Genomic DNA, 21,277 nt, shown 5'->3' with positions numbered 1-21,277 from the left:
GAGAGCCAACACACTACTACCTAAATCATCAGACATCAATGCCAACGGGAAACAAACAAAGACCGAACCCCCCAGGATGATCATCATATACATCAAAGAATGTCACAAAATACAGAAAATACTCAGCAAATACTGGCATTTGATCCAAAAAGACCCAGACATAGGTAAAAATGTGGGAGAAAGACCTTTAATGACCTACAGGAGAGCTCCGAACCTTTCAGATCATCTAGTACACAGCCATTATGAGGACAAGAAAATGAACAATTGGCTAACTGAAAAGAAGAAAGGATTTGTTAAATGCAGTACTTGCAAGGCCTGCAAGATAGGAAAAAATATGAAGACATTAACTGATCCAAAAGGCAAAACGTACATCATCAGAGAGTACATAACATGTGAAACCAGCTTCGTAATCTACATGCTACAATGCTACTGTGGGAAGAAGTACATTGGAAGTACCACCTGTGCTCTAAAGAAAAGGATCTTGGAGCACATTTGCGCCATACAAAACAAAGACCTCACCTATGCTATGGCCAAACATCTGACAACTCATAACAACAAAACATGGAAGGACATTCAATTTTTTGGCTTGGCCATGATTCAACAGCACGAACGTGGTGGCAACAGGAAATTAAACTTAAGGAGATTAGAATCGAAACTGATCATGCGTTTCAAAACAAGACAACCAATAGGATTGAATGGGGATGAAGAACTTTACTTTCATCTCTAAATACATGTACTCTCCAATCTGCCTTAGAACAATTAACAATTCAACCAACATTGGGAGACAATCTATGATTAAAAAACTTTTTGCTCTTTTCTTAATCAGTGTATATGTACATTTTGGTGTCTAATCAAAGGCAGTGGCAAGGGCACTCAGCCCGAGTAATAGAAACTGTCAGCACAGCCAATCCAGTTATTAACCACAGTAGCTTTAACGGAGGAATAAGCTCCATCCATGTGCACAGTCGAGTACACTGCCGAGACACACAATCTAAGTGCTAACTGGACATTTATCCAATGAAGGGCATTCAGCCGTGAACATTTCAAATACATGAGAATGCATACATGTAACAACATGATACAAATGTTATGAACAATTTTGTAAAATAAGCTCTAAACTGCATGTCCCACAATGCACTTTTAGATGCACAAAAATATAAATAATTAAAAGTAAGGTAGGACAACTGTGTAACACTGCCGTGAGAAGGAACCATCTGGTTCGAAACGCGTAGGCTGTAACAGTGTTTGAATAAATTTCAACTGCATTCAACGAGCGGAGTGCTGGTTTTCCTTTTTGTGCAAGATGAAACACGGGACCCGGTCCTGGCCCCGAATCCAGCACCGACTTGCTAAGTTGTTCCCTCTGCGACAGGACCGTTTGTGAATGATATATATATATATATATATATATATATATATATATATATATATATATATATATATATATATATATATATATATATATATATATATTCATTGCATATACTTACCTTGCATAGTAAAGGTATCTGCATTGTAAAGGCATCTGCATGGTAAAGGCATGTTTGGTAAAGGATGTGTGGTACAGTTATTGCATGGTGCATAAGGAACATCATCCCCTGGGGAGAGAATGTAGTGTTGCAGCCAGAGCTGCCGACTGAGGAACCAGGTTCAAGTCTCGGCATCAGCTCAACATCCTGTGATTCTGACTAATCACTTAGGACCTAATTGCAAGTCTGGCACAGCGGCGGCAGCCCAGCCACCGCCGCACCAGCTGTCCGACAGCCCCATTACACCTATGGCGGTAGGACTCCCTGGGACTGCCGCCAGGGAACCGCCTTTCCCTGAGGGTGGTCAGAGGCCGTAATTTGCTTGGCGGGACCGCCGTGGTCCCGCCAAGCATATTACGAGTTTCCTCAATGCCAGGGTTTTCATGGCAGTTCAACCGCCATAAAAACCCTGGCGGAGAGGTATTAAAGGTAGCCCTACAGGTTCGTTTGGTCCTCTGCGCCCTGTGTATGCACACAGGGGGGCACAACATGTGACCCCCTGTGGGCATGTACACCAGTTCCTGCACGGCGTGGACGTTACAGTCCATGCCGTGCAGGAACCTTATGAGGCATTCCCATTATGGAACCTTTTTCAAAGGCAATACTGCCTTTGAAAGGGCGCCACAGGGGGAACCACAACACCGCCCACACGCCAGACTACAAAAAACTTGCAATCTGACTCTTGGAAGTGGTTGGCACAGCTTTGGTAGGCCGCCCGCCTCTGCTCTGCCAAATCTCTTGTGACTAAAATATGAATTGGGCCTTGCATAATGTACCTGGGTCTCATGTAAAGCCCTCTAATACCTGCAGGTCGAGTTCTGAATATATAAAAATGCAAAAAATAAGCTGCTCCATCACTTAACCCCTTCGATGCTGGTGACGGAACCATTCCGTCATCAGTCACGGTTGAGCTGTTCTGATGACGGAATGGTTCCGTCATCACGACACCCAGTTAAGGGATGTCCAGCACCGGGGAGGAATCAAGGCAGCAGGCAAGGTGTTAAATAAATCAGGGTGTATGAGTGTGCAATACCTGTGGAGTTCCTGCAACTGTTACCTTTAACATTGAATGGAACTTGGATACAGCTTGTCTTTGACCTTGTTTGCAGGGTCCATTCTCATTGACTGGAGAAGTTCGCCCTTATCCCAAGTTTTGGGAAACACCTGTCAAGCAGCTATGGGTCAAGAGATATTTAGCTAGAAGCATTGGTCAATTACCCCGTCCAGCTAAGTGACCAATGAACTCTTCAGGCCTATTGTTGGTGCCTTTGACCCATGGTTTCCCACACCACTGTGATATTGACCATGAATGGTAGATTCTAAGATACAGGACCCTATCCCTACACCAAAAGCTAAAAGAACATCTAATAAGTACTGGCCCAACAGCCAGCCTCTGTCCCCAAATGTAGTCCAGTTGTATGTCCTACTGCACTGCAGTGAGTCAACCTGAAGGATACAGTGGAGCACCCAGAAACTTTTGTATCAAGACTGGGATCTTGCTATGTGTGGGTTGTGTGTTTATTTACATTTCTGCAGCATTCCTTACCCTCAAATCACTTTCGCAATATTGTATCTTAGTGTCTGGTAGTTGTGCTCCTATAACAGTGCTACAAAACTAAAATGCTTCCAAATGTAAAGTAAGTCTGGAGCTTGTCTCATTGTTTAACATTGGCCTTTGCACTCAGTGTTAACTGGAAATCTACTGTCCAGAGCGAGGCAGCTAACAACATTTGTTTAATGTGGTAACTTGGGCCCAGAAAGAGGTAGGACTGCCTGGTTTTCTATGCACATCACATTTTATGTGTACTTTTTTGCTTGCTTGCTATTAAAGTAATTTTCTTTTTTAAAGTATATCTCTGGACTTGTGGAAAATAGGCCTTTGTAGGGGCTCACTGCTGCAGGGGTTCACCTTTATCAGTCCACTTTTCCTTAAACTAACAAGATAGAGATTGGCACAGAGGCTGAAATTTCAAAACAATACGTTTATTAATCACTCATGAGTGGGACTACATTGATGTAGGAGCCTCGGGCACTGTATGAGATAGTACAAGGAATACAGGGACCATGGTGTTTATATATCTACTTTGTTGCTGAACAAGCATGGAGACCCAAAGAGGAGGTATAAGCACATAAAGGAATAGTTATTGACTAACATGGGCATACAGAAACCACTTACTCAGCAACGTGGGAGGGTACATAATACAGCTTAGTCAGTTGAAATAGCCTGACAGTTACATTCTAAAACAGGTACATTCTAGCAGCTACAGGCCTTTCTGAGCATGCGCAGTGCTCTGGCTCAGTACTGAAGGAGTTAACTACAATTGGTGACTCAAGTGAAGTAGAAAGGCAGGCAACAGTGAAGATGGCAGAAGCACATAGCCAGCACATGGCTAATGCAAATGGATCAAAAAACAAATGGAGGAGTGCCCCCTGAAGGCAAGGCAGAGAAAAGCTCTGCGCCTAAAGCTTAAGGCCTAATTAAGCCCTTGAGCCCAACCTTACTGTTGGATATAGCATATCCTCTTAGAAGACCCCTCACTCACCAACCTGGTTGGTGACATGCTTCATCATTGGGGTCCCACCCCGAAGGCCGTGTGCCAACAGGGTGTGCTGTGACACCTGACTACAGTGGAGCGGGTATTTTTTCTCTTTTTATATGTGCAGTGATAAAAAAAGGGGGTAAGTGAATTAAAAAGGCGGCCAGACCTACTCACTTCAAGACTTTATTCCTGAGTGACTGGTTACCTGGATAAAAGAACTGTAGCACCTTTGTCTAATTAAGTAGACTTCGGTGTTAGAGACGTGTAGTGTTTAATAAAAATAGCTAAGTGTGCTATGTGAGTTAAATGAAAGGCTTAGGTCTACATTTTTCAACCTCTTATAAGTGTGGGTTTTCGTCAGGACCAAGAGGAAAAAGAGAATTGGATCTGGGTGGTGCGCACACACTAAGGAGCGCCCTGCCCTCGATCCGATGTGAATAGGAAAACAAAAATTGTTTCCTTATATAAAATGTAGTCTTCTTCCCACTCTGGAAGAAAAACTCAGAGGGCGGTGGAATTCCGCCTCATGGGCGTTCGTGGTCCAAAGGAGATGCTTGCACAATTTGCAGCTTCTGTTCCTCTGGTTAGTAACCTACTTGGTTCCTTGAACGATACGCCCCGTGGTAATTCAAATGCAAATGGATGCCACAAACAAAATGGCTTCTGCTTATGCTTACAGTAATTCCTGCGATTTCCACATACTGAACATTCTACATAAACTGTTATTTATGTTGTCACCTGCCATTCTGAGTTTCAAATCTATAAGCAGTGATTGCTCGATGCTGATACCCTGAGAGAATCAAGGGCAAAAATAGAGTTCCTGATTATTCATTTGGAGTGTGACAGTAGTGTGACCCAGGGACACCAATTGTAAATTACCGTTCCCACACTGGGTAAGGTCCACTAACCCCAAATAGACAGAACCCATAGAAAAGGCCTCACACTTTCCTTCAGACCTAACTTTATAAACTATAACATCTTAAAAAATCAATTTGGAATAATGTTTCATGAAACCTTTAGCCCATTTTTCCAAACATGTCTTAGTAGAAAATCCATGCAAGCCTCTCTCACAACACATAGGTACCTCAATATGCTTATTTGCTCAGTGACATAAGCATTGATGAGTTCTGTGATATTAATTTCGTGTTCACTAAGGCCAGCAACCCCACTCTGAAAATTGTTCCACCACCAGAAATCTACACCATATAACCGAAGACCAACATGGTCATTGTCTGATGTTCTATTGTCTATGATGCCCTTTGTCTTCCTACGTACAAGAGGTTACATATCACAATATGGGGCCATCAGAGAGCAAGCAGAATCCTCTCCTGTTCAGAAGGTTGATTTTCATTTGCTCACATTGTGAAGACTGACATGCCACCTAGTGTTCCACCTCTGCATGAACAAACCTTTTGCATCCAGTCGGTCAACTTTGACATGGATTCTCTCTGCTTCTTTTAGCTGCTGCAAGACCCGTCTCTGGTTGGCTTGTACGATGCCATTGTGACTCATGCGGATAGTGGTGCAGTCAAGTTCTTCAATAGATGTGGCTTCTCCGATGATATCGTCCTCAATAGCAAGTTCAAGTAAGTACAGAGGCGAACCTGCTCCTACTTTGGATTCACATTCTTGTAACCACCTTTACTCTGCCTCTCCAACTTAAAAATGTCGGTAAGGGTGTTCGTATGTCTTCGCTTGTATAGGGCTCCAAGGGCATTCCCATGTCTGACCTTGGAAAGGTGTTCAAATGCTTTCCTCTGCCTTCCACAGCACAAATCACATGACACATCTACCTGGTGCATAAGTACATTTTAAGTGTGGGTACAAGCTCCTATCCAGCTGGATGCATGCCAGAAAACTATTCTCTATCTGTAACTGCATTCTTATAAAAACTGGAGATGAGTACCTTTTTGTCTCGCTTAACTTCCAGTTGGACACTCTACATAGGTGTCCCAAAACATTCTTCCAAACTGGGACTGCAAATCAAATGAACAGCTCTGGCAAAAATGTTCAAAGACGTGCCACTTTGATATTTTTATATCTCTATCTCTCTCAATATCCCACAACCCCACTTATTCCTGTGCTTGGTGGCATACATTTCAAGGTGCTGGAGAGCACGACAGAAGCTGTAGCCATCCACATTAAACCCAGCTTTCAAAAGCTCCAGCCTCCCGAGAAAATGCCCTATTGGATAAATGGCCAATCAAGTCCTGATATTTCAACCTCAATATGTTCTTCATTCATAGGTCTCCCCTCCTTTGTTTCATCTGCGTTCGTTGACTATATCACTTTATTTTCAGTGTCCTTTTTTAGGTGGAGGACCTAAAGGCTGCGCTTGTGCAGTCTGGAGTCGGAGAATTAATGTTCCTTAGTAGCATTTGGAACCGCCTCCCTGCCCTGTCTCTCCTCCATTGGCTGGCTTCCTAAACGGAGGCCAGTCATTGGAGGAGAGATGCGCCACTCCGATTTAGCCCCGTCTTTTTCGGATTCGGGGGCATAAGTTTTGCTGTTCTTTAGCTCGTGACGTCGTCCGTCACTCAGGACAGCAAAACACACCCCCGAATCCGAAAGCTTCGAAAGCTTTGTGGCCGCCATTGTTGCCCAGCCGGCGCCGAGTACGGTGATGCAGGTCGCACATGCTCCGGCACAATCGGCGGATGGGGCTTCCGCCCAGCGCCTCGGAGCCCAGCTGCAGTCTTGGTTTGCGGTTTATGAGTGATTTCATTTTACGTCACCTCGTCTTGATAGCGAGAAATTGTCTGCCAGTCTCTTCTAGGCCACCTTGCTTCAGTCTTACGTCATCTTCATCTCCCCTTCTTGCTCGCTGCACTGCGTCTGATGCAAGCTATGGCGACCGCAATGCGGCGCACTGATTGCTTCTAAAATGTAGACGGTCTCAAAATGCTTGCTAGGTGCTTCTTCTGCCACTCACTGTTATATCGGTGCCGTGGGATGAGACTGCTGAGGTGCAATGACACACTGTATGGTTCAAATCAGTGATCGGAAAACTTCGCAGTGCAGAACTGTGTTTTTCTTTTCAACGTAATATTCGCGGTGGATTATTCTTAATGTAATTGAGCATTACCTGTCTAGAACTATTTCTTTTGATTTGAAAACGGATTAAACTCCCACTTGCCAGTAACCTGCCATCCTTTCCCGTACACCTTTTCCCCTCTAAAAAGCTTTGAAGCAGCTTCCCTTCAGAGTTGGCACTGTATAAAAAACATTGCCCTTTCTCCAACCTTGCAGTATTTGGGCCTCACTCCTGCGTGCGTCAAACGATCTAGGCGCACATTTTGATCTCTGACCTCCCCTTTAAGTGTGCTCCCAGAAGGAAGGCACCTGGATGACTAAAGCATTGTTAAAAGCCTCTGGAACCTGGCCATATTTTGTCACGTAGACTTTGCGCAATGTATGTTTTTCTTGGTATAATTTCCCATCTGTCAGAGACTCCCAGGGGACGCCTTTATCAAAGGGACCGACATTAAAGGGAGTGTGAAGGCTGAGCCGCCGTCTGGCTCTTAAGTGTGAGCCTGCAATACCAGGGCGGCAGCGGAGCAGAGGCAAGGTGGGTCGCCTGCCCTGCCGCGCCTGCTCCTGGTGCTCCGGCTGCCACATTCCGTGGGCGCAGGAGCCACAGCTCGGCCACCGGCTCGGGCCTCGTAGCCACCCCCTGGCTGGTATCTGGGGCAATAAAGGCTAATCCCGGAGGAAGTGAGCAGACTGATAAGGCCGCTGTGGCCGGCAGGCTCCAGTCTGGAGTGGCTCAGGAAGGCTATCTGCTCCCCCCAGGCCCGCAACTGTTGCGGCCGCCAACCCTGCCCGCCCGTCTGAGGGCACTCAGGGTTGGAAAACGCCCTCCTCCCTCCCTCATTCCAGGTCTGTTCAGGTGATAATGCAGCAGCAATGCCTTGAGGGGTGCTCGGAGGCTCTTGGGTGGCCTCCTGTGGGGATGCTGGGGTGGGCGAGCAGGTCAAGCCTTTCTTGCTAATGCCATCAAATTGACTCTATTACATTCCCCCGGTATACGGCCCAATTGGGCAGTTGCCTATGGTTTATACTTTATCAATTGACGGCAGATGTCTCATCTACAGACCACCAGGACCCCGCACCCAATTCAGCGAAGACATCACTGACTTCATCAGCCCACACGCCCTCTCATCTGAGGACTACATTCTACTGGGAGACCTCAACTTCCACCGGGAAAAGAAAAATGACAGCAACACCACCACCCTCCTGGACAACTTGGCCAATCTCGGACTAATACAACTTGTTGATACCCCCACCCACTACGCCGGGCACACGCTCAACCCAATCATCACCTCCAGCAAGCACATCTCCTTCAACCACACCACAGCTCTCCATTGGACGGACCACAGCTGCGTTCACTTCAACTACAAAAAGACCACGACCCACAACCTCCCACAACCAATTCCCCGAAGAAACTGGAACAAAATTACCACCGACCAGCTCCTCACTTCGCTCCACAAAAACCCTCCTGCCAAATCATCGGACCCAAACCAGGCTGCCACCAAGCTCACACAATGGATCACCCACAGCGCCGACGACTTAGCACCCTTGAAAAACCATCAAATAAGACAAAGTAACAAAAAAGCCCCCTGGTTCAACGATGACCTTAAGACATCCAAGAAGTTCTGTCATACCCTCGAAAAAGCCTGGAGAAAAAACCCAACCAACGACAACCTGTCCACCTTCAAGAACGCCACCCGCAAACACCACCAACTGATCTCATCCACCAAGAAATCAGCATTCAAAGATCGACTTGACAACAACGCCCACAACAGCAAGGAACTATTCAACATCGTCAAAGAATTTACCAACCCCACCGCCGGCACCAACGACATCACCCCATCCCAAGACCTCTGCGACTCCCTAGCCTCTTTCTTCCACAAGAAAATCGCCGACATACATAACAGCTTTGAAAACCAATCAGGAGACCAGTCCACTCCACCCACCCCTGAACCAAATCCCCCTTCTAACAACCTTTGCGCCTGGAAGCCAATCACCACTGAAGACACCATCCGCCTGATGAACACCCTCCACTCAGGATCGCCTACCGACCCATGTCCCCACCACATTTTCAACAAAGCAAACTCCATCATCGCACCCCATCTTCGAGACGTCATCAACTGCTCCCTCAACTCTGCTACCTTCCTGTAAAGCTGGAAACACGCTGAACCCAGCGCCCTTCTGAAGAAACCCACAGCAGACCCCACTGAACTTAAGAACTACCGTCCCATCTCGCTCCTCCCATTCCCTGCCAAAGTCATTGAGAAAGCCGTCAACAATCAGCTAGCCGCCTTCCTCGAATCCAACAAATCCCTCGACCCCTCACAGTCCCGCTTCCGAGCCAAACGCAGCACCGAAACCGCACTCATTGCAGCAACAGACGACATTCGAACACTTCTGGACAACGGGGAAACAGTTGCCCTCATCCTACTTGACCTCTCCGCAGCCTTCGACACAGTCTGTCATAGCACCCTCATACAACGCCTCAGCAACGTCGGAATACAAGGAAAAGCATTGGACTGGGTCATCTCGTTCCTCTCCGGAAGAACACAGAGAGTCCGCCTCCCCCCTTTTAGATCAGAATCCACCGAAGTCATCTGCGGCGTACCTCAAGGATCATCACTCAGGCCCACCCTCTTCAACGTATACATGAGTCCCCTGGCATCCATCGCGCGCCAACACAACCTCAACATCATCTCCTACGCCGACGACACCCAGCTTATCCTCTCCCTCACCAAAGACCCAAACACCGCCAAAACCAACTTACACGAAGGAATGAAAGATGTTGCCGAGTGGATGAAGGACAGCCGTCTAAAACTGAACTCGGACAAAACGGAAGTCCTAATCTTAGGTTCATCCCCTTCTGCTTGGGAAGACTCATGGTGGCCACCGGCCCTGGGAAACGCACCCAAACCAACGGACCACGCACGTAACTTGGGCTTCATCCTGGACTCCTCCCTCTCGAGGACCAGGCAAGTCAATGCCGTTTCCTCATCATGCTTCAACATCCTACGCATGCTCAAAAAAATATTCCGCTGGATACCCACCGAAACAAGAAAAACGGTCACCCACGCACTAGTCACAAGCCGACTGGATTACGGCAACGCCCTTTATGCCGGAACCACAGCCAAACTACAGAAAAAACTCCCAACGCATCCAAAACGCCTCAGCCAGACTCATACTAGACATCCCCCGCCAGGCTCACATTTCCGGTCACCTGAAAGACCTCCACTGGCTCCCCGTCAACAAGAGGATAACTTCCGACTCCTCACCCACGCACACAAAGCCCTCTACGTCCTAGGACCCGAATGCCTAAACACGCGCCTGTCCTTTTACTACCCCACCCGCCAACTCCGTTCGTCCAATCAGGCCCTCGCTGCTATTCCGCGCATCAACAGATCCACCATGGGGGGAAGATCCTTCTCCTACTTAGCGGCCAAAATCTGGAATTCTCTCCCCACCCACCTCCGCCTTACACAGAACCACCTCTCCTTCAGAAAGCAACTTAAAACTTGGATATTCGATAAATAAAGTACCCCCCTCACCTCCCTCAAGCGCCTTGAGACCCTCTGGGTGAGTAGTGCGCTATACAAATTTTTGAACTTGAACTTGAACTTCATGGAGATTGAACTATTTACGACTCACAGAGACTGTACATTAAGTTTACTGGTTAAAAAAATATACCTGCTGAAATGAGTGGACGTCATTTACCTGCTCCCAAAGGACACAGATGCATTTTCAAACCTAAGTTTGTAAAACAACGAGAAAGAAGAAGTTCTCCAGGCAGACCAGAGTTGCCATCGATTTTTGTCTTTTTTTTCCTCAGTCAAACTGCTCTGGGCATAATTAAGGTATCTGGGTTTGGAAGCGCACGTTTTATTTCCCACACCGCGGTTTCACCATGCAAGTGGCCAGGCATTCCCGGCCCTTGTCTGGACACTTGGCCTCTCGGCTATCAGGGGCTGCATGCTCGCACTGGTAATTGATGGCTGAGTTTCAGGGGAGCTGATTGGTGTAGACATTCCTCACATTCCTACGTACTGTGCGCTCGGTGATAATGCCCTAGGTGGAGGCATTAGTGCGACCCCTGGACAATGTGAGCAGGTTTAATGATCCTAGGGATGGAGAGGTGGAGCTAACACTCAGCACGGAGCAGCGCGTGAACACTCCTCGTGCCTTCAAGATGGCGGGAAGCTCCACAGCCTGCTGCTATATGGCAACTCTTGGGATCAGTCAAAAGGTGCAGTTTACAGGGCACATTTTGACAATACCACTTTAACCTACACTTAGGAATGTATTATGTATTGACCTTGGCCAAGACTATAGGAAAAAAATCTAATAAAGTGCATGAATACACAGATCTCCTACTGCAGACACATTCACGCATGTATACGCAGAGGAGCTTGTCCACAGATATCCATGTACTTACACCGCGCATCCGACCTGCAGACATTCATGCACACACACAAACACAGTACAACATTACAGGCATCCCTGTGTATAGATCAGTCGTGCACCCCATGACTTAGAAACCAACACGCATTCATACAGAAGCACACCTATCAGCCCCATGGCATAAAGACCGCACACCAACAAAAAAATACCAATACGCCTTAGAGGAATATTTGCGCATGTCAACAAAGAAGTAGGCAATCATGCAGCGCACACAGCGCACACAGAAGCAGACTAGACTTGGACATTCATGCACAGACACCGGCAGGCACACATACATAGACTACCAGAGAGGAACCCAAGCTCACGGATGGATAAGGATGCAGATGGATAGGTGGCTGAGTGGATGGATGAACGTGAAGGTTGTCGGTTGAGTGGCCTCTTGTTTCAATTGGTGGGTAATTGTGAGGATGTATTGCTGATCTAAGTTGTGGGGACTGGACTCATTGCCCTTTCACTGTGTCACTGTTTTGGAAAATGTTCCCCCTTGAGCTATCATCAGGAAGGATATGCACCAATACAGCAAGCCTTGTTTACCCCCAACATACCCAAATAACGGAAAACCTTACAGACAGTTCAACATCCACTACAGATCAGAAAGTCGAGTAACTCGAAGGCCAAATCGGCAATTAATGAGCTCAGGAAAATGTATCCCAGGAATTTGACAGTGGGTAAAATGAATTTCTATTTGAAAAAAAGTTGCTTTTATTTAGGACTACTAAGCAGAAAGGTCAAAGTGGCTTCTGGATCTTTAATTAAAAATGTGAAAGTGAGAGAAGGATGAATCGGTGATTATGCAGGCATTAATAGATGAATTCCTCACATAATTGACCTTTATAGCGACTGCAACAGTAGCATTGTACATTCAGTTCAAACCCTGTTATGAAGAGTTAATGAGGTGTAAAAGATTATACCTTAAATGTAAGAATTCGCACAGCAGCACTAGCCTTCAAGCTTCTAATGAATAATGGGGCATCCAGTCCCAATGCCTTGTTCTTCATGAAACTTGTTTGTTCGAAGGCACCATAATATTGTGATTGCCTGCTGCACAGTGGCGATGCCTGTGTTATTTTTTTTTCTCTCTCTGCCAACTGCATTGCCTGTGATTAGGTGCTTTAACGAGGTGCTTGAAGAACTTAATTGCTCTGATACCGACATGTAATGCTAATAACGGTCTGTGAAATGACTGGCCCCTCAGTCCTGTTTCAATCTTTTTTTACTGTACAGTTTCAGTTCCTACCAACCCCATGCGTGTGTAGGTCGCTTACATCCGGCAATATGCAGAAACTCTGCTTGCGTTCTCCAACAAAATGCAAAGTCTTGTGAAAGTGTTGTGCGGTTTGTTTCTGTAGAAAATGTTTTTTGAAAGGGATTGTGAAATACTTAAACATTTACTCCGACATGATTGCAAGGAACTTTCTTGTCCCAACAGACAATGTGACCGATGTGTTCCCAGCTGCAATGGTATCTAGATCACTGATCAGGCGTGTGCGCTGTGACATAAGCCTGTTTCATGGATTGCTGTCTTGTTGGACTGGTGGGGGGTGAGGTGGAGCGGGGGTTGGGGGGTCACCCGAAGGGCTTCCCTCCTTATTTGCTAAAGGCTACTTCCTTTGCCGGAAGTTAAGTATCACAATATGGTTGTGGTAGCATAACGTTTAGTGATCCATAGAAGTGAACAGGCTTTTTTAACTGTCACTGGAAGGAGGCCTACAGACTCACTCGTGTAAAGTTCCCCTGCTCTGTGCCTAACTTACCCATTGGCCTACATCAAGTTTGTATGTTGCACTGCAGCATGTGTTGAATGCATGTGCTGGGTCTTAGGCCTTGATTCTCTATTATGGCCTCTATTATGGCTTTCCATCAATATGTTATAAAGTATAATGAATTGGTGTGGTAAGTCTATTAGTCCACTCTGAGACTGTTTCACAAAACGATTACTTTTTTCCACATTTTGTCACTTTTATTTCTAATTGTGCTATCTAACCACTGGATTCTTTTACATTTAGTATAATTATTTACAGCATATTGTTATGGTTTCAATTAACTAAAACAAAGAATTTTTGGATTTGGCTTGTGCTGGGTGTAAGTGTCCCTGCGAATGGTACAATGAATGGAAGATGCTTGGCTCCGTTTTGGGAGACCTTGGGCTGACTGGAGGAGCATGAGGAGGTAGTGGAATCACCGCAGGCAGACTTGTGGATTTGTGCATTCACAAACAGATGCACAATATTTCGTTTTTAGGTCGAGGACTGCGTCGCACTGCGTATCAGTGTGGGCAGAGCTCCGAGATTTAATGTTTTAGTTAGGGGGCTTGAACCAGCCTCTCTTCTCCATTGGCTGGCCTCGTAAATGCGCACCCTTGCCCACCATGACCGTCACCGTTGGGGAGAAGTACAGCTCTGTGTGTGTGTGTGCGTGGCTCTGTGTGTGTGTGTGTGTGCGTGGCTCTGTCTGTGTGTGCGTGGCTCTGTCTGTGTGTGTGTGGCTCTGCCTGTGTGTGTGTGCGTGGCTCTGTCTGTGTGTGTGTGCGTGGCTCTGTGTGTGTGTGTGTGCGTGGCTCTGTCTGTCTGTGTGTGCGTGGCTCTGTCTGTGTGTGTGTGTGCGTGGGTCTGTGTGTGTGCGTGGGTCTGCAAATCTGTTAATGGCATTACTTTAACAACCTATTTAAATACCATTAGGAACATGTTGGGATGTTAATGTCCTTTGAATGGTAAACAGGCAAACAGGAATGAACTTGGAGTGCCAGACTGCATGTAAAACTGGTGTCCTAATTTTGTTGTTTGTCCCTGTATTCACAATAATCTAACATGTACGCAGAGACCTAGGTCTGCCCATGCTAACTTGAGGTTCAGAACCTCTCACGTGACTGGGAGGGACGCACCAAAAGAGCTCTCATGAAAGGCATGGGGCTACCCATGTCTAGAGGTAACCAAATAAAGAGGTGATGTCAGTATTCTGCATTATTGTGAATCATTAATATGACTAAACCTTTCTATTTTCTGTGTCTAAGGAGCGTGAGGTCTACTAACACTCTAGTGTTTATCATTGCACTGACATTCATTGTGCTTGTTAAATGAGATTATGTGCAGTGGATTTGTAGTGCATATGTGTTATTAATACTCTATGTATGGTGAGTCCTAGTACTAGGACTGTTGGGATCCATTTTGGATGGTTCCTGGTTTAGCCTTAAACAAGATGGAGGGTAAATACAGCCTCCCCAGCAGGGCCGGCTTTAGGACAGTGCGACTGGTGCGGCCGCACTGGGCGCTGACCTGTGGAGGGGGTACTGTCACTCCAGGGGGGGAGGCTCTTGCTTTTGCAATATCTTATGACAGAAGAGATCAGGGGCACTTTTGCAGGTGGTAGGAAGAGACTCCCAGGTGGCGAAAGTGATTGTCGCACTGGGCGCCACCAGCGCTAAAGCCGGCCCTGTTCCCCAGAGAGTGGAAGTGTATTGATTACCTTTGTGTGCTTGAAGGGTGGAGACCCAGACACTGAATTCAGAGAGTAAGGAGATGAGTATCCGCTCTGAAATTCAACGAGGACCTTGTTAGGAGAGTACTGCTGATTAGTTCTTCCTGAGCACTGCCATTTTTGGGATTGTAGAGGTGGGGGTGAGACTGCAGTGTCTTTTGTTCATAGTAAGGTTTCTAGTCAGAGCCAGCCCTTTAGTCTGCTCCTGATTTCTACTTCAGAAAGGATGATGATGGCAATTTACAGATATCTCACACTACATTGTGCCCTTACTTTGGACACTCCTGCTCAGAGCCAGCGTAAATTCTACCGGCTGTGAGAGCAATAACTTTGCAGAAATGCTTTGTCTGAGAGGCAGCAAGAAAATGACCTTTAAAAGAGAAATAACTCAAGTGGGTTTTGAAAACTTAGACTGTGGCTTTATACCCCCTGTCTGTAAAATGAATATTAAAGTAGGATCCAAACCATTCTACTTTGTTCTAGTTCCACATTTTTCATGACCAAGGAAGAGAGCGCTCCCCAGAGTGCTCAAAGGAGTGCTGTGTGATGAGGGCTGACAGCTATTCTCTGAATGAATTAATGAATGAATGGGTGTCTTATCATGCGCAAAACTTAACCGAGAAGGGCATCAAGGCGCAGGCAACAGACAGACATAGAACAACATAAGGGGGATACCATAGAGCTTAATAAGCCAGGGAGAAGAGCCAGGTCTTCAAAAGTTTACGGAAAACCCCTAATGAGGGTTGGCTGGAAAGTTCAGATGGAAGCGAGTTCCAAAATTTGGGAGCCAAGATGGAAAATGCTCTTCCTCCCCATCTCACCTTGTTAAATCTAGGAACGATGATCAGATTTCTGGAGGCCGAGCGAAGGGATCTGCTGGGGGTATAAGGGCTAACAAGGGATCTGATCCCTTCGGATCCTGATCCAAAGACCGCCCTATGGGCCAGGCAGAGAATTTTAAAAGAGATCTTGGCCTGAATTGGTAGCCAATGGAGATCTTTCCTAGCCCTGGTAGCAGATGTACGCCTAGGGAGGTTAAGAACCATCCTGGCGGCGGCATTTTGGACTACCTGGAGGCGTTGAAGAGATTTCTTGTTAATGCCCCCATATAGCGAAAGGTAGGAGGACAACCCCTGAAGTCAGCACTTCTTGCAAGAAGAGACTGTTTGCTGAGAGAGTGTAGGAGAGTGCCGTGCCTTGCAGGATGATAGACTGTTTAGGAGGAGAAGCCCAGCTGGTTCTCATCACGAGGAACACCCTGAGGAAGCTAACTGGAAATGGGAGCCAGGAGGGACCTATGTTGTGAAGGGTCTCTCAGTCTCCTGAGTGGTTCCCCTTCTGAACTGCGTCAAGACTTTCAAGAGCAAAGCGTCTATGTCATCTTGTATCCTTCTGTGTGCCTAAGAGACTGCTGTTGCCTGCCATTGGAGATGAAGATCACTCATCACCACCAATGAGGAAGCCCTGATCAGCCTGGAAGCTGCAACTGTCAAAGATGCACCAAGACCCTACCTGGAGGCTGTAGTTGCTGTGATTGTGTGAATGTCTGGATCCTACCAGGGGAGCTGCAACTGCGGAATATGGATGCCTGCTGTGTATACATGCTCCACTGATCCTGCCCAACAGCTTGTGTCCATGAAAGGTCACTGCACCCGCATCGGTGAAGCCACTGCTGCAGGAGCAGGTGTGTACAACACGCCCAGCAACACCAGAGGCTGCATCACAACTGAGCAGGTAAAAGCAGGGTCTAGCTGTGAGCGGATCAGAAAATGGAATGCACAGAGAAATCTGCAGTATGAACAGAAGACTTTTGCCCACGTGAACTGCAGTCCGCAAAATCCATTGAACTGACTCACGCGTCAAACCGGCGGCAAATCCAGCATGAACTGCACTGGCGCCTAACTAATACCTATGTCCATTCCACAAACCAGGGATTGTAGACATTGGTTAACTCATATAGCAGTCATAGGGCACTGCAGGGGGTGTAGTGCCTCGCCAAGCATTGTTGATGAGTTTACAGTCCTGCACCTGAAATGTCTATTGACCTGTGTACTATTTCATTTTGCTGCGAGGTTAAAGTTCTTTGGCAAACCCTGGGCTGAATTCTGCATCATTGTGCCTTTTGTTTGCATAATGACTTTTGAGCTGTACCTTCCAGAGAAGCCTTTGGCTGCTCGCCCTCACTACCCTGAGAGTAAAGTATAGAAATGGTTGTACTTGTCCCAGTTTGCGGTGCTATAGTAGGACGGGCCACAGAACGCCAGCGGCAAATGATCCCAACCGCTACGGTTGAGGCCAAACAGCCGCAACCCACTTATGACCCCCATGACCGGTGACTGATGTAAAAGGAGTGTAGTTGCCAGCTGGGTTACAAAAAGAGTGCATAGCCCGAGTTAATATTGGGAGTTTAATGCAATATTAGAGAGATCTCCTAGCCGGCACAAAACCTAAAACTGTGCTAGTGCAAGTGTGATTTGGCAGAAATGGCAGCCAGGTGTCCCATATGGAAAACGGTGAGTGTGCCTGGTACTGCAATACCACAGATATGTTAAGGTTACCACGGCATTCATGTCACAAGCGAGCTTCTTAAGATGTCTTAATAGTCTGTGTTACTGGTTGCAGTATTGTGTATGTTTCTTGAATCAAATTGGCTTGAAATTGTTATGTATTCAAGTTGCAGCGTTTACATGAGATTTATTTTTGTACCCTCAGTGATTACACAATATTTACTGGAGCACAATCATTTGTTTTGTTACTTTACGTTTTACTCGTAGTTATGGCCTTTATAAATTCTGGCCCATGTTGCATCGTTCCCACGGATCACACATGCGTCGCTACACAACTAAAGTCTGTGCTCGGACGCACGTATCTGCCACCTGCCATTGACAGCCGGCAATTTCACAACTCAGTGCACAGTGTGCGTCGGTGAAAACAGCTGATAACGTAGGTGTCACTTCAGAGTATGCGTGGGAATACTGCACCCGCTAAGAAGCTGAACTATTGCTAAATTACATTGTTTGGTTAGGCTCCACTTCTGATTTCAGTTTCTAAAACATGTAGTCAGGCGCTGCTCGAGGCTCATGGCGGCCCTGGGCAGGTAGCGTAGATAGGGGGCCCCGGAAGAGAGGGTCCTGGCGGGGCAGAGCGCGGAGGCCATTGAAGAGGGGGGGGCGGGTCAGGGTGTTTGGAAGTGGAACAGAGCCGAATCCCTGCCAGGGGCCACCACGCAAATATGTATCCATCCTCAGAGGATTATTATATTAAGGATATATATTGGCATGGCGGCCCCTGGGGTTTGGCGGCCCTGTGCAGGTGCACAGCTTGCACATGCCTAAGGTCGCCCCTGATGTAGTTATGGTTTGGGAAAAAAGCGTGTCATACAGTAACAGTTAATCTCTTGTATTGGCCTTTTGGACAAAGAACTCTCGGGTTTCCCAAGTTCTTGATGTGTGAATAGCTCAATAAACCAGTCAGGTTTTGTAGAGCGCTTCTTCCTCACCTGTGAGGGTCTCCAGGCGCTCATCCAGCGAGTAGCTCATCCAGTCCACGATTTCGCTTTGTTTTGTGGGACGTTCATCTCCTCATAAAACTAGACTACAAGTTCCAGAATGAAAAACACAAATCCTGGACCGCATGAGCTACTCTCCCGTGGACAATTAAAACTTGACATACCAGCATAAATCAATGCATGCAGTTATCAAAAGCAACACACACTATCAACCTGAAGCCATTTTAGGTCGAGTCTATCAGAGAGCTCAAGATGTCTGCTTTGCTGAAGGCAGTTTATGGGTTTACCAAGATCACACAGGGTCTTGGAGCCCGCCTATTGCTTCCCATTGCTTGGCTCCCCTGTTACTCTCCTTTGGTTGCTTCTTATTTGATGACTTTTCTGTCAATCTTGTATTTGTTCTTCCATTGAGCTGTGCCGCTCCTAAAAAAATAAATATGACGTTTCAATAGTATTATCACATTGTTATTGTTTTTTATTAGATATGTTGCACAGCAGGCGTGATGCTGTACTGCATGCTAAAAAAACATTGGCAAAGACTGTAGGTCTTGTAAGGGAGACCCTTTTGGTTTTGCCAATGCTTGATTCTGTCATGGCTGCACTGCATCATAAGGACTCAGTGCTGGAACTCCTCTCTTATTAAATGTTAACGGTTTTGTCCTTCTTATCTCTATTAATGTATCTAACTGAACACGAATTCTGTCGAATAGGTCGGATATAAATAACGTAGGGGGATTTTTTTAAAAGATAGGGCCATAGTATCAACATTCCGTTTAGCAATTCCTAAATAGCGATTTTTAAGGAATCGCTATTTAGAAATCGCAAAATGGTATGTATGTAGAAATCAGCTTCTTTTTAGCAATTTCTTAAAATTCCTTAATTGCGATTAGCAAATTGCTAATCACAATTAAGGAATAATTTCCCATTCATTTCTATGGGCCAGGAGGCCCATAGGAATGAAGGAGAAATGTGCGATTAGCAATTAGCTAATCGCAAATTGAGAATATTTTCAACGGTGCAGTGGTGTACAAAGGACACCCTACTGCACCCCTGAAAATGACATGTGTGCGCATATGGCGCACATACATGCCCTAAGGGCATTTATGAGCGTCACATGGCACCTTTTGTTTTAAAAAAAAAATGCTTTTTTAAAGGAATTCGCAACTTACCACCAACTTGAAGTTGGTGGTAATTTGCGATTCCTTAGGGACAATTAGCAATATTTTTTTGCATCATACATTGCATTTAAGGAATCGCAAATATTGTGATTCCTCAAATGCAATTGCAAAATAAGGAATCGCAAATTGTGCAATTCCTTAATTTGGCGCACATTTGCTTAATACATACCATATTGAGAATTTGCATTCTCAAAGGCCTAAATTCTGCGAATTTCGGCCTTTGCGAATGCGAATTTCAATGATACATAGTTTGATATCACGTGGTGTTGCTGCCACCTTGGTCTCTGAAAGAAATGTCAGCATGTTTAAAACGAAACACCTCGTGTTATGCGTGACTGGTCGTGTGAGACGCCTCGGGCCCATTGAAGATATCTGAGGGCACTGTGTGTTACTGGAGCACGCTCGTGTTTTCCGTCAGGCTTGACATGCCAGGTCGCATTTTAAGTAACGCTGTCACACCCTCGGAAATCTTCCTTATCAGGCAGATCTGTAACGGAAGGCGGTATAAAGCAGTCATTTGTGCTTATAGTTAAGGTTAACTTTATGATATTGTTAATTAAAACTGATAAAAAAAAAGTGCGGGGAAAAAAGAGCGTGCAAATGATGCTCGTAAGTGAATAAAACAAAATATTAAAACCAGATAAGAACATTTTATGATTAAAAGAATTATCATGCAAATTGCCAGGACCAGTGAAGACAATATTCATGAGTCCTTGGGTTTAACCCTCTTGCCCGTTTGCTTTATTTGTTCTTCAGCAGGAATGCGCAGAAGTTCATCTCAGTTCAATGATCGTGTGCGCTTTTCCCGCTGAGCAACGGTGTTCTAACATATACCTGTGGTATTACCACCGTTTTCCAGCTTCTCGTCTATCTGTGCTAAGAATTTTACTAGCTTGCAATTCAACTGTGGGTCATCTTCTGAGTTAAAGCAGGCTCTCCGAGCTTGCCTCCGTGTTCGGATCCCTCGCAGATTGAAGTGGAGCTTGTTGAGCAGACACAATCTTTCTCTTCTTAGGCTGGGGCAGGTGAGCCATGTCCTCTACTCCGCGGCAAACTGGAGACTTTTGACCCCGCAGCCATGGTGTTAAATGCTTCATGGCTGGCAGTTTTCCTAATCGATGTTTAAGAAATTTCTCCTTGATGGTCCTGGAGTACCCTGCACTAAAGTAAGGTTGAGGTCTCACTAATCCATAGCCGTTTATTGTCTTCCAAGCGTGTTTTCTTTGCACAAAGGTAACTTTATTATCTGCAAGTGACATACTCCTTAAAGTCTTTCCCACAATTTTCTTCAAGACAGCGTGAGTGATCAGAATTTCCCAGACCAGGCTGAGACTGGTGTTCTTAAGGCACTGATATATATGTTTACTTGCTGGAGCAGCTGTTCTTTATTGAAGCTCCTGCCCCAGTAGATGGCTTAGTTTGTTTGTAGTGGTATTCTTGATCTTGTGCCAGCAAGTTATGTACTACCCCTGCCTTGATAACTGTTATTTGATGAGGCCAAATTCTAGCCGAATCTGGGTGGCAGATGCGTATGAGGGGATCATAAACATGATTCTGTAGGCC

At 46.0% G+C, this 21,277-nt stretch overlaps 1 protein-coding gene across 1 annotated transcript in view; it reads left to right on the top strand.

Moving 5' to 3' along the window:
- The window catches only part of LOC147673861 (uncharacterized), a 1,240,526-nt gene that overhangs the window by 773,901 nt on the left and 445,348 nt on the right, over positions 1 to 21,277 (top strand). The window contains exon 7 of the mRNA XM_086947748.1: positions 5,531 to 5,655. Coding sequence (XP_086803874.1) covers positions 5,531 to 5,655 — 125 coding nt within the window. The remainder of the gene's footprint in view (positions 1 to 5,530; positions 5,656 to 21,277) is intronic.

This window comes from Lissotriton vulgaris, chromosome 12 (assembly GCF_964263255.1).
Source record: "Lissotriton vulgaris chromosome 12, aLisVul1.2, whole genome shotgun sequence".
In the NCBI taxonomy this organism is placed as follows: Eukaryota; Metazoa; Chordata; class Amphibia; order Caudata; family Salamandridae; genus Lissotriton; species Lissotriton vulgaris.
This window is presented reverse-complemented; position numbering and strand designations above follow the sequence as displayed.